The 14,441-nt window shown below is 36.0% G+C and overlaps 1 protein-coding gene across 3 annotated transcripts; it reads right to left on the bottom strand.

Moving 5' to 3' along the window:
• Positions 1–7,309: 7,309 nt before the first annotated feature.
• LOC143248827 (peptide methionine sulfoxide reductase-like) lies at positions 7,310–13,015 on the bottom strand. Of its 3 annotated transcripts, none has more exons than XM_076497635.1 (4): positions 12,862–13,015; positions 12,130–12,302; positions 10,968–11,219; positions 7,310–9,125 (listed from the first exon to the last, which is right to left on the bottom strand). In XM_076497635.1, the coding sequence occupies exons 3-4, from the start codon at positions 11,117–11,119 to the stop codon at positions 8,900–8,902; spliced, it is 378 nt and encodes a 125-aa protein (XP_076353750.1). In that variant the 5' UTR covers positions 11,120–11,219; positions 12,130–12,302; positions 12,862–13,015; the 3' UTR covers positions 7,310–8,899. The 3 variants fall into 3 exon arrangements, with proteins under 3 accessions (XP_076353750.1, XP_076353739.1, XP_076353760.1); XM_076497624.1 differs by having other exon boundaries at positions 12,728–12,866; XM_076497645.1 differs by lacking the exon at positions 12,862–13,015 and adding an exon at positions 12,519–12,541.
• Positions 13,016–14,441: the final 1,426 nt, after the last annotated feature.

The raw sequence follows: 14,441 nt of genomic DNA, 5'->3' as shown, positions 1-14,441 counted from the left end.
AGATCATCTAAAACTTGCTAAAGAGGACTGGATAAGCCCTGCTGGACAGAGTATGGCAGTCATAGCTGTTATCTTGACAGATGAGATAGCTGACACCAACTAATGAAGATTATGAACCATGAGGAAGTTGAGAAACTTTTCAAGGCAAAAGGTATCCTACTAGAGTTATTATAGATAGTAATGAAACCTGAAGTCATGCAGAACTAATGGATGAGCTATCAATAGAGCTTGTTATTCTGCCATACTGGACCAGAGGCCAACTTTACCTTTGAGGTTTGGAGTGCCTGAGTACACCTACTACACAGTATGCTTGACATTAGTGGCTTTACAACTAAATATTGTTCAAGAACTTACAACAGAAAGGATCTGGCTGCAACTACAAGTCCCTGTGAGTGGGAGGGTAAAGCTAATTCTGCTCCATCTTCAATGGTGTGGTAAAAAAAGACCTTCTTGGAGAAACTGAGGCAGTGACTGTTTGAAATGGTTTGTCTCAGGAACAGGCAGTTCATACCTGGTTTGAGCAGTCTAGTTCTGGACTCCACTGAAAATCAAAATGTAGCACAACTGGAAGACTGGATTAAAGTCATGGTTTAGATGTATTAACAGTTTGATCCAGTATAAAATATAGCAATTGATTAGACTGTGTTCAAAGCTTTTTGACCTGTGACCAGATGAAAAGTTTACAGTTTCCTTGGTTTTAGATCACATTACCAATAGTTTGTGGCCAAATTATTGAAGTTAGGAATGTCATTGTCTGCTGTCACTAAAATTGAGATATATTTTGGATGGAGTAACAAATATGAATGAACATTCTGGTTACTAAGGCTCTTTTGATACATGTGTTTGTTTTGGAATTAAACACAAAGCTATACAGTGGGCTATCTGTGTTCTGCCTCTACTGGCATACATATGATAATACAAGAAGTTCCTGTTGGACACTGACATCAGTGATAGTGGCATTGAAACATTTAGTTCCAGGGTAGAGTGAAATGTGTAATAATATATATCAGTTGTACACTCACTGCTCCTGAGTACAGATACTGTATGATAAAGAATGAATTGCTGGCAATTGTAGTATTCATAAAACACTATCAACACTACTTGTATAGCAGGAAATTCACCATACTGTTGGACCATGGATTTTTAAAAGGTTTATGAGCTTCAAAAAATTCAGAAAGGAGGATAGCATGTTGGATTATAACAGGGGTTCCCAACCTTTTGGCACTCGCAACCCCTTACCTAAAAGTTTGAAACCCATGTGACCCCCTACTTAGGGCTTACTATCAGCAGCTTAATTTTTCTTTTATTTTCTGTGAAGGAGAGGGAAAGAAACATCTAAAAAAAATATATTTAAAAATTCTGTAATTATTTATTAGCAAATTAAATCACATTGGTCCAACCTGAATTCACAAAAAGAACATATATTTCTTAAAATAATATTAATATAGGTTTGAACAGCTATCCAACCCAGCTAGTGAGATGCCTGATGTTGCATTTCAGCAGCAAGCTTTGAAATTCGTGACCGAGCATTTGTTAGAGCCAGTCTCATGTCATCTCCAACATCCAATCTGTTCCTATTCTTTGTTTTTATATTGACAAGAGTTGAAAATCCTGCCTCACACAAGTAGGTAGAAGCAAATGGAACAAGGACACGTAAAGCTATCATGCTGACTTTGGAGTATGACTGATACGTAGCGCACCAGAACTGAGTCACTGATTTTACCTTGAAGAGATCACAAGCTGAAGAGTCGTTCCTTACATCCAGAAATTCATCTTGAATATCATCTGGGATGCTGGATACATCAAGTTCAGTACAAAATGGGTTCCTTACCAGGGCCTCCTGTTCCTGTGATAGCTCAGGGAAGTAATGCTCGACTTCCTTTTCTAGAGACTGAAGATGTTCGGTAATCTCATCCTTGAGGAACTGATCCAGTTGGATCTGAGACTCATCCGTCACTCCACAAAGTTTTTCAAACATAGCGATGTTTCCAAGATTGGTTTTCCAATGCCAGTTCTGCAGTTTGGAAACAAAGGCCTGAAGACTATCTTGAAAAAGGAGAACATGTGTTTCCCTTCCTTGAAGCTTCAAATTGAGCTTGTTCAGCTGGTCAAAAATGTCGGCTAGGTACGCAACCCTTTTATTCCATGCTTCATCTTCGAAGTGAGCTACAAGATCTTTCCTTTCTTGAGTCTCCAGGAATAGCTTTATTTCATCTTTCATTTCAAAGACACAATTTATAATGTTTTCTTTCGACAACCAACGTACTGCTGTGTAGAAGAGAAGGACTTCGTGGTCAGCATTCATGTCTTTGCATAGTTCTTTGAATAGGCGAGTGTTGAGTGCTTGAGCCTTCACATAATTTACAATTTTGATTACAGATTCAAGCACTTCCTGCAGAGAGGCAGGGAGAGTCTTACTGGCAAGAGCATATCGGTGAATCATGCAGTGGATGCCCTTTGCTTGAGATGCTAGCTTCTTCACTCTCGACTGGAATCCTGATTTCGATCCCAGCATAGCCGGTGCCCCATCCGTACAAACCCCACACATGTTTTCCCATTGAAGATCTTCGTCTTGAAAAAAAGTTGAAACTTTTTCCATGACATCATCAGCTTTTGTTGTGGTTTCAAGTGCACTGCAGAATAAGAATTCGTCTTTGATGTCACCTGAATTAATGTATCTCACGAAGACAAGCAACTGAGAACGTGAACTTACATCTGTTGACTCATCGAGCTGAAAGGAGAACAAATGGGAACCCTTGATTTCAGTCAAAACCTGTTCCTTCACATCCATAGACATTTTAGAAATGTGCCTCTGTATAATATTATTTGACAGGGATACTTGCTGCATCTTCTTTGCACTGGCTTCTCCAAAAATAAGATTTACTGCTTTCATCATGCAGGGTTTAAGAAGTGTTTCTCCAATCATGTGAGGCTTTTTTGTTTAGCAATTTCGAATGCAATCTCATATGAAGCTTCCACTACGGCTGCACTCTGCTGCTGAAACGACCCACTTCTATCGATTCTTTGGCTTTTAAGACACCGTTCATGCCGTTTGAAGAAATCCAAACCCTTCTTTGCGTGTTCTGGATGTTTCGTCTCAAGATGACGCTTGAGGTTTGATGGTTTCATTGACTCTGCACTCACGACAGCATGGCACAAAACACACTGTGGTTTCTCGATGCCGTCGTTGGCGAGCACAGTGGTGAAGCCAATGTTGAGGTAGCATTCTGAGTATCTGCGCCGTTTAGCCATGGACACAACTCACCTCTACTGCTTACTTATCTCCTTGTTAAAATAAAATAAAAATGTTGAATAATGAACGCTTTGGCAAGTGTAGATCTTACACTGACTACTTGTGGGGGGTGCAGGTAGAGTAATGATGGGGTAAGTATTGGGAGGGAAGGGAGCGTGGCCAGTCGCGCGATTCGTCATCCATCAATCAGCAACGGACATGTGACTCACGTGTCGACAGCGAGCACACACACACTTAATCACAGCTAAACAGACACACAAGCATATGTACATGCGTGTGCACTCACATACTTGCTACTCACTAGTACACACATACATACAGTTGCAGACACATACGAGGTCTGTTCAAAAAATACGCTGACTGTTTGAATTGCGCGGCTCCAGTTGGTTCCAGGGGAATCCGCTTGGTGTCGCTAGGTTCGCACAGATCAGCTGATTACGACGCCATTTCCCGATTGCAGATATCTTTATTTGTGTATTAGCTAAGCGGTTTTAAGTGAAGTGCGATTTTTTCGTTTGGGGGATTTCAGAATGAATGACCTGAAGGAGCAACGACTTGCTGTGAAATTTTGTGTTAAACTTGGAAAATCTGCGACTGAAACTTTTGCTATGCTTAACACGGCTTACGGTGATGTTGCTATGAAGCGTACGGCATGTTTCAAGTGGCATGAACGTTTTAAGGATGGTCGACAGTCCATTGAAGATGACGAGTGTCCTGGACGTTCTTCCACGTCAACTGACGACCCACACGTCGACAAAATCAACACCCTGGTGCGGGCAAATCGACGTCTGACTGTCAGGGAGCTTGCTGAAGAGTGTGGGATATCAGTTGGATCTTGTTACGAGATTTTGACCGAAAAATTGAAGATGCACCGCGTTGCTGCGAAATTTGTGCCTCAGAACGCACGAGTTTTTGGCCAAACACTCGATCGCTGTTCTTCCCCCCCCCTACTCACCTGACCTTGCTCCTTGCGATTTTTTCTTGTTCCCCAAACTCAAAAGACCCTTGAAAGGAAGAAGATTTGAGACGATTCCCGAGATTAAGACAAATGCGACGAAGGAGTTGGAGGACATTACAAAAGAAGCATACCAGGACTGTTTCAACAAGTGGAAACACCGTTGGGATAAGTGTGTGCGTTGGGGAGGAGAGTACTTTGAAGGGGTCCCAGACCTGTAACTTCTAAATAAAGTACATTTTGTTTTATGACGTCAGTCCGCGTATTTTTTGAACAGCCCTCGTACACATTCACACAAGCACGCATACATACACCCATAATATCACCTAATGACATTGAACTAACGTAGCACACGTTTTGCTTTGCACTGAAACAAAAAAAAATGTAAGAGCATGAAAATGTAATTGGTGAAATAAAATTAATGTTATCCCAAGCTACTCCTAACAAGGCTACGCGACTCCCCTGCCAAGGCTTTGCGACCCTCCTACCAAGGCAGGGGGTCGCGACCCACCGGTTGGGAAGTACTGTCTTCTATTTGCCAAACATCTTTTGAACCATCCATCGATTCCCATTTATACCAGTGGTTCGAAATCAAGTGACTCTGCCATGGTATGTTGTGGTTCAATGGTTGCACACAGAATCCTTGTTTATATTTAAAACCAACTGGTCCATTTCTTTTTATCATCCATTTCTTCTGGATATTGGGCCTTGTCAATATTTGCAGGAAGTAGCTTGCTGACACTGCAGCTAAGTCTGTCTGCTTTGGTGCTATCACACCCGTGCCTGTCCCATACATGGACTACGGACGGTCCTGTATTCAAGGCTTGGCTCTATGCCAGTTGGCATTCATCTTGGAGTAAGCAACATGATAATAAGGTTTTTCCAGATCACACCTTCTGTTTCTCTTTGGCTGCCTTGTGTCCACAAGAATCGAAAATTGTCCTAGCTAGGCTATGCATTGATCACAATTTTCTAACTCATCATTTACTTTTATCTGGGACTGATACACCAATTTGTTGTCTGTGTGACACTCAAGTCACAATGTCCCACATTTTACTTTGTGTCATTGTTATAACCATGAATGTTGGTATCATTCTAGACGTTTTTACCATGGGTTCACCAAGGACACTGTCCAGTGTCAGGGGTGTCAGAAGTGCTTTTTTACTTCTATTTAGATTTTTAATTTGAAAATTGGCCTGTTTTATTTTACCAATTTTAATTTTTTACTGGATGTTTTGTACAGATAGTCTAGTTGCTTTGTATCAATAAGTGCCAAACAATTAGCCAACCAGCCACCTTCTACCAAAAACTAAATAGAGTGGAAAGATGCTTATACTGAAAGGAATATCATTGTAAGGATATAATGGCCAACTGTTGTATACTGACTAGTCTGATTTTAGCCATCTCTATAGGAATAGGAAGGAGCACTACTAGTCTTATCCCCTTTCTGTTCTCATTGTATAGAAGCCTTGTTTTCCTAATACCCTGATAATGGTGAAAGACTCACTGTAAGTGGTGGTTGTCATTATGCAACTGCCAAGCAGTTAGCATAGCAATGTGTATGTGGGCACATTGGGTTTTCTACCTGCATTTTTAATACATCAATTACATTTATTTTTATGCAGCTGTCATGTAAACACATGATTCTGAAAACAACTGTCTTGTTCTAACTGATTTTTAAGATGTTCTCTACAGTAAATATCTAATGTACATGAGGAGCTAGTGCAGTAGTATAGTACCATCCATGTTGAAGGCCAGTGACTGTAGCGTTCTTTGCTGGATGAATAGATAATTTATGCATATTCGGCCTGTAAAGGATATGAGAAAACCAAGATATCTATCAAATAGATAAAGAAACTAAGTTTACATGTTGAATTCAAGTACAGACCATATTCAATATCATGATTTAGTTCTGTGAAGATCAATTTCAAGAGGGTGAAAACCACAGGACTAAAATAACATCTCGTAGAATGTTTGGCTATGGTCATGTTTGTGCAACTTTGCACCTCATTTTCTGTTCTTAGATAAATAAAACTTTGTTTTCTTGAAAACTTGTCCAATTTCTTTATTTGGTAAATTATATAATACAGTCGTAAATCTTAGTTACTTCACAAATTTCTTGTCATCCCTGCTATTAAATTACCTTATCACATACTTGTGAAGAAATTAATATTACCTGAGAATATCACAAATAGATAGAAAAGAGAAATTTTGAAGCTGTGACAACAGGATATACTGCAGACTTTGTGTTGATAATGTGCATATTAGTCCTTGCTTAACGTTTTGAGTTTAAAGGAATGCTTTTATGATTAGAATTGTTTTTTCTGGATGTAGAAATATAGCCAAGATGGAGAGTTTTGGAGGAAGATATAGTTGTATGGAAGAAATGTCATAAAACATTACAGGTTTTAAATTGTAATGTTAACATTTATAAGATTGCCATTAAATTTGTATACAAGGGTATTGTTTAAGGTCAGAGAACCTGGACACAGAAACTAATAGCTTAAAGGCAAAATAAACAGGAGATATAATTTAAAATAAATATTAGCTAAAAATACAGTTAATATATTAAAATTGATATTAAACACACAAGAAATTTCATTTTTAACATCAATTTTTTTGTCCTACATACATGGATAAATGTTTGGAGTGTTTCGGAGATTTAAAACATTCCAACTATTGGGTGCATGAGCTTCAATTGTGTTGATGAACTTTAAACAATGAAAAAACAAATACTGACCCAATATTTGACAAACGTTGTTAGCCATTGATGATGATGCCTTGGACAAGCCCTTTGCAGGTGGCCAAACTGAAGTAAACTTTACAGCAATAAATTTATTTGACCAAAAGTACTGGGCTGACCAGTATCTTCACCTTTACAGTACAGAAAAACTTCATCTTACTACTCATTTCAGCAGTTTTACAGAATTACAGCTGTGACACCCATTCTGTCCGATGTTAGTGTCCCCCAGTGGAACAGCAGTAAATTTATGGATTTACAACTCTAAAAATAAGGGTTCAATTCTCCTCAGAGAACACAACAGATGACCTGATGTGGCTTTGTTAAACAAAAAAAAACACGTGAATAAACAAAACAGAGAAAGACTGGTCATCTTTTTACTAAGCAAAAAAGGCATATGTGAATACATAAAACAGGGAGAAAGACGAGCCAAAGTCATGTTGACAAAAGACACTTTAGAACAGTATAAATATTAATTTCTAACAGCTTTATCCCATATCAACTGCATGCTATAACAGAGGTTAAACAGAATAAAATTATTGGCACTGAAGTTTTGATACAAATCCAATGATCACTTTATGATAATATTGTACTGTGAGTAGAGAAATGGCAATACAAAACACTTATTGTCAGCACTGCAGGCTAAACACATCAAAATAAATGTCGAGGAAGAAACAATTTATTAATAAAGATACAAGCTTAGTAACCACAACCTGCAAAATTTGATTATACACAGTCACATTGCTGTCATTGGTAAAAACGACTTTCTTGTTATTAATTATCTGCGTAGTATTTGTCACTGTTTAGAGCAAAAAAAACAAAAGTCTTGCATTAGTGGTATAAGTATTTGTTGTAGATTGTGAAGTCACAATAAATATTACAGTATGGCTGATGTTATAAAGTAGACGAGATTTACGAGTACCAACAATTCATGAAAGGTTTGACCCATAAATTATTTAAAATCAAATACAGTTGTAATATATTTTTGGGTTATGTTCTACAGTATGTCATATTTCACATGTATGTAAATGTAAGTGTCCATTTAACCTTAATGTGCAATAATAGATAGAAAGTTCAGAATATATCATATTTTAAACTTCCTGCAACTTTAATGTTTCTCTCAGATTATACATACATATGGTAGTAAACTACATTTACAATTACACTTTATTTTGAAGTAAATACACATTCTAAGTCTATTTTTATCCAGTGACACTGTGTGAACATCAATATGCTGGTTTCAATATAAAATTTACCAACATACATCATAGAAATCAGCATCACAAACAAAATCATAACATTTCCTTACATAATTTATATCTGTTATGCCTTATGCAAAGCTATTAATCTGGTAGCTTCAAACTTCTCTTCCTTAGATTATTTTTCTTTTTATCTAAATATGTAACATATATACATACATTTCTGTGTTAAATTAATTTTACATAGAAGTTATGGGAGCTTTTCAGTCATTTTATATCAATGTTCTAATAGGAAAACAAAAAAATATAATTTACTGCACTAAAAAAAAAAAAAGACATTTCTATCAGAATATACCTACCTTTTTTTTTTTTTTAAATCAAAGTACATGAAGGTGAAAGCCAGAAAATGGTATCACTATTTATTTGTATGTAGCATTTATAAATTGGACATTAATATATAAACCTACACCATAGAAAATACAAAATATACCTGTACTGATTTTCTGATCATTGATACAAAGTAAGAAATTATTTATACCAAAAATAACACATTTTACCTGAACAAAGACTATGTCATTTAGAGGGTTAAACTTTCACACCTGTTTTTAAGATGGACAGCAACACAAAAGCATTATTTGTTAGTATGTTTAGTGTAGTAATATAATCATGGTGAGAAAATTAGTGAATATCAACATATTTGACATTATAACAATTCCCTTCTTCCTCTCATAGTTGAGTGAGAGTTCTTTATATTAGCAGCGTTTCAGAGTTTCTCCAAGATGAGAGCGAATATAATCAGCTTGTTCCTCACTAATTTTAAGCTTCTGCCATTCACTTTCAAATTCAGATTTGTCTCCATATCCTCCAAGATATCCATTCAGACGTGTAGCAACATATGAATCAATCACTTCACTTGTAGTAATGCCTAGACTCTGAAATAATTTAGGATGGTTCTGAAGCATGTATTTTTGGTGGTAGCTAAAAACCAAAAATTCTGGTTAGATATGCAACTTCAAATAATTGATACCTAAGCATACGACATATCTAAACCTTGAAAATTATTATTAGAAAAAAATATTTATGAGTATTTATTTAGTATGTATGTATAATTCTTACTTTGTGTGTGTATATGAGGTCTGTTAAAAAAATATGCGGACTGTTTGAATTGCACGCCTCCAGTTGGTTCCAGGGGAATCCGCTAGGTTCGCACAGATCAGCTGATTACGACGCCATTTCCCGATTGCAGATATCTTCATTTGTGTATTAGCTACGTGGTTTTAAGTGAAGTGCGATTTTTTTTCGTTTGGCAGATTTCAGAATGAATGACCTGAAGGAGCAGCGACATGCTGTGAAATTTTGTGTTAAACTTGGAAAATCTGCGACTGAAACTTTTGCTATGCTTAACACGGCTAAGGTGATGTTGCTATGAAGCGTACGGCATGTTTCAAGTGGCATGAACGTTTTAAGGATGGTCGACAGTCCATTGAAGATGACGAGTGTCCTGGACGTCCTTCCACGTCAACTGACGACCCACACGTCGACAAAATCAACACCCTGGTGCGGGCAAGTCGACGTCTGACTGTCAGGGAGCTTGCTGAAGAGTGTGGGATATCAGTTGGATCTTGTTACGAGATTTTGACCGAAAAATTGAAGATGCACCGCGTTGCTGCGAAATTTGTGCCTCAGAACGCACGAGTTTTTGGCCAAACACTCGATCCCTGTTCTTCCCCACCCCCCCTACTCACCTGACCTTGCTCCTTGCGATTTTTTCTTGTTCCCCAAACTCAAAAGACCCTTGAAAGGAAGAAGATTTGAGACGATTCCCGAGATTAAGACAAATGCGACGAAGGAGCTGGAGGACATTACAAAATAAGCATACCAGGACTGTTTCAACAAGTGGAAACACCGTTGGGATAAGTGTGTGCGTTGGGGAGGAGAGTACTTTGAAGGCGTCCCAGACCTGTAACTTCTAAATAAAGTACATTTTCTTTTATGACGTCAGTCTGCGTATTTTTTGAACAGCCCTTGTACAGATGCACACATTAAAGCTCAAAAAGAGAAAAAGAGGAAAGGCTATTATTAGCTTTAAAAATTGTATATTAATATACAGTCTGCAAATAAAGCCAGATTTGAACTTATCCTACTTTTGATTCCAGCCCCTTTTTGAACAAGGTGTATTTTACTATCTTATTGGCTCAACACTTTCTTTACAATATTTACTTTTTTTTTTTTATTGAAAACCTTATTATACATGTAAAAGAACAATAAAATGAGTTAAAAACTATCTTGCCACTAAATAACACTTACATGAGTAAATAAACCACTGTTTACTTAAAAGATGACACTGTCAACACTCTCAGGCCTATTTCTGATTGATGATGTTCATTTATGTAAATGACAGTAAAAATGACTTGGTCAAGAAAACAAATAATAATAAAAATAGCTTCTTGAAGTTACTAAAGTGAGGGCTAAAAACTGTTATATTGCAATGTTTTTGCAACTAAGCAAATAGTGGCCACATTCAAAGTAGTTTAAAATTGGCAAGTATAAAACTAACTAAATTGGCATTTCAGAGCTTGGAAAAACATTGTTTGTGAAAGGTACTAGTTATGTGGTAAAAAGTTTCCAGCCATGTTTTAAATGTGATTAAAAAGCTAAAAAATACTGGTAATTATTCATGAAATGTGAAAATTACATTTTTTCTAAGAAGATATATTATTCAGAATGGTTACATTTATCTTTGAGTAATTCTTTTTAAGAGAAAAAGTAATGACAACGTGAAAGAAGTATTTCTCTCACTTTAGCAGGCCTTATACTTACCATTCAGCAAGATAAAATGTAGTTACAGGGAGTATCGAGGTCATGATTGACCGAGTTACTACACGTTGCATTTGCTCTTTTGTCAATTCAGCTAGTCTTTTCTGGTCATCATCATGATAGAAGATAGCAGTCATATACTGTTTCTTGTGCATCTTGGTGGGATCATGACTAGCCCAAAATATCTCTAAAAGCTCCTCATAGTTTGTAACTTCAGGGTCATAGTCAATCTCAACTGCTTCTGTGTGGTCACCTCTGTAATATCATCAAATAAAATGTTCTTGTTTTAATATAATGAATGACAAAAATGACAAGCAATGTTTTCAAAATCAACTTTTTTACTGCTAAGATAAATTACAATTAAAGGTTGCTTGGAAACTCGTTTACAAAACAAAAATGCAGAGAGACATTTCTTTATCTAGCAAAAATATAATGAATGCTCATTTCAAAAACAAACAAATGATGTTTTTATAACTAGATTATCTAAGAATAAAGTAATTTTTAACAAACTGTTTTGAATACCTTTATCACACACCCCTTAATATCCACATTTAAAAAATAACAAAGAGGTTAAGTCCATGCACTGTGTTTAAGTTATAGTCAATATCTTTATTATTTTGTTATCAAGAATAACAGTAAAACCTGTCACCTGTGCAAGTACACTAAACTGTGATGAACATGGGGGGTATTATTAAATTATTTTATGAAATTCTGGTAACATCATTTAATGTTTGTTTTCAGTTTTAAAACTGAAAAGCAAAATAGAAATACAAGTCTGTTGGAAAGAACTTACTTGTTTTGTAAATGGACAACTGACTTGAATAAAAAAAATATTAAGTACATTTTTAAACATTCAAACTCAATTTATTAGAAGAAATAGTTAGAACAACTTTTTTGTAGACTATAAAATACAGTTAAATGATAAAGAAAAGGGTAACAGATTTTGGGGGTTAATAAGATGCAACAGGTTTTGTGACTAGGGATCTGGTTAATGAGAAAGAATAAATGCAGTAAAATATGTTCCTACTTGTAGGATTCTTTGTTAAGTGAGGTGACTGGACAAACTGATTGGCATTTTGTCAATCTGTTCTTTTAATTTTATGTGTTCTTACAAATGCAAGCTCATTTTTCAACATAAATGTAATAGAAAAACAATTTAACTTACAAACTGCTGTACGTTGGATTTATTTTTTTTCCTCCCGTGTAACCTACACGGGTATGAATTACTCCTGAGGCACAGCCAAATTGTGCCTCAGGAAACCAAAATCAGGATAAAGCAAAAGTGGCTTTACAAGTATTCACATCTGGTTCAAAAAGTGATCCGGTTTGCATTTTCAACTGAAAAACGAAGGATAAACAAACATCAAATGAGCTAATATCAACTCACAAAACAATCTTAAACATGTATTTAAGACTTTCTTTACGTTTGTACAAGATATTTAACTTTTAAATTAGGGTCTAGATGACAAACAAAACTTAACAAGATACAAGCTAGCTTTACAACTAAAATCCTCAACACAATCTAAACAAACTTTTCCTTATGTAAAAACACACCTACTACTATCACTTCAAACTATCCACAAGTAGAACAGCATTAGCACTACCAGTACCCAGTAATTACGTAGACATGGGACAGTATTAAAATTTAAAGTATAGTGATTTAAACATAAATTCGTATCAGGAAATAGACCTTTACCAAATACCTTTTAAACAATAACTGATAGTTTGTAACCAAATCTCATACGAAAAAAAAAAACACTTACTGACGATCTGGAAAATAAATTACTTAAAAAACGACGGACAGTAACATAAGAGCTCGTAACACTAGCTGCCATTACTTCTACTTTACAATTCTTCCCACAAACAATTTTCAAGGACCAACTACCTGCAACCCTACCTGCTTGTAAGAAATTCGTTCTGCTTCTCTATCCCTTTAACATAACTACTATTCCGACTAGCCCAATAATACGTGTATAAGATTGAGATAGTAAAGTAGGACAAGTAGAAGTAAGATGTGATTTCAAACTTTATTCAATGCCATTTAGTCAAAATGTCTTTTAATTTTCTGGAAAAGGTGATTCCCTTACATATTTAAAAATACGTAATAAATACAAATTGTGATGGCCCTATGGAATCTAAGAAAAGAAACGAAAATCACGACGGATTTTTAATAAAATATTATCATGACAAGTAAGATAATTCCATTTATTTTTCTAATCAAAATCTGGGTAACGCATAATTCTTGTTTCATTATATAAATATCAACAAACTGTGACATTTCATTAAACTGATTAAACCTTGTATTTACGTACATGTAGTAAACAAGTTGTAGCACAAATCGAACTGACAGATAACACAGTTCAGATAACTGAATATTCAAAAATATTCAATAGAAATTGGAACAAAATTATTCTGCTTGAAAAATGTTAACTGTTCTACACACATTACACTACAAAGTATTACTTCAATCAAAGGCCTGGTGGGTTAAGGCATTCGACTCGTAATATGAGGGTCGCGGGTTCGAATCCCCCGTCGCACCAAACATGCTCGCCCTTTCAGCCGTGGAGGTGTTACAATGTTACCGTCAATTCCACTATTCGTTGGTAAAAGAGTTGCCCAAGAGTTGGCGGTGAGTGGTGATAACTGGCTGCCTTCCCTCTAGTCTTACACTGCTAAATTAGAGAGGGTAGCGCAGATAGCCCTCGTGTAGCTTTACGCCAAATTGAAAAAACAACAACAAACAAACAATACTTTCATTAGACATAAAAATATTTAGGAAAAAGCAACTGTGAAAAAATAGGAAAACACCCTGTCGTGAAGCGCAGTGAATATATTGTTACAAGTTGTACTTTTAATAACTTATTATAAATTATATTTAGAGACAACTGCTTATATGATGATAACGCAATAATTAGAAATTTCTCAAAAATGTTCCTACAATACTTATGAATGTAAATTAATTATCGAAAGACTACCAAACATCTAGAAATAAGGCAAGTTTTTAACGAGAATTCGTGAAGCATTGAGAAGTTAGTAAAAATTTTAGATATGTTATTTATCATCTATATTTAATTACTCGACTGATTAGTCGTGATACTGCACAATTTACAACTAAGCTTTTTTGCTTGTTATTTGTAAGCTACTAATACTATTAATTAATAATAAAAGTATTCGTAGTTATGCACACAAATTCACGATATATGCGCTGCATTTCGGGCATCGAAACATGAATTTTAGCATTACCATTGTGTCTTTGGGAGCCTGTCGTGTTTGTTTTTGAATTTCACGCAAACCTAAACGAGGGCTATCTGTGCTAGCCATCTCTAATTTTACAGTGTAAAACGAGAGGGAAGGCAGCTAGTCATCACCACTCACCGCCAACTCTTGGGCTAGTCTTTTACTAACGAATAGTGGGATTGAACGAACCCTTTTATGATGCCCCACGGCTGAAAGGGCGAGCATGTTTGGTGCAACGGG

Source organism: Tachypleus tridentatus, chromosome 1, assembly GCF_004210375.1.
Source record: "Tachypleus tridentatus isolate NWPU-2018 chromosome 1, ASM421037v1, whole genome shotgun sequence".
NCBI classification, from domain to species: domain Eukaryota; kingdom Metazoa; phylum Arthropoda; class Merostomata; order Xiphosura; family Limulidae; genus Tachypleus; species Tachypleus tridentatus.
This window is presented reverse-complemented; position numbering and strand designations above follow the sequence as displayed.

Excerpts from the sequence above, each read along its gene's own strand:
- LOC143248827 (XM_076497635.1), bottom strand. The coding sequence starts at position 11,119 with ATGCACAAGAAACAGTATATGACTGCTATCTTCTATCATGATGATGAC. Across the intron at positions 9,126-10,967 it reads ACATTTTATCTTGCTGAATG|CTACCACCAAAAATACATGC; the intron begins GTAAGTATAAGG and ends TTTGGTTTTTAG.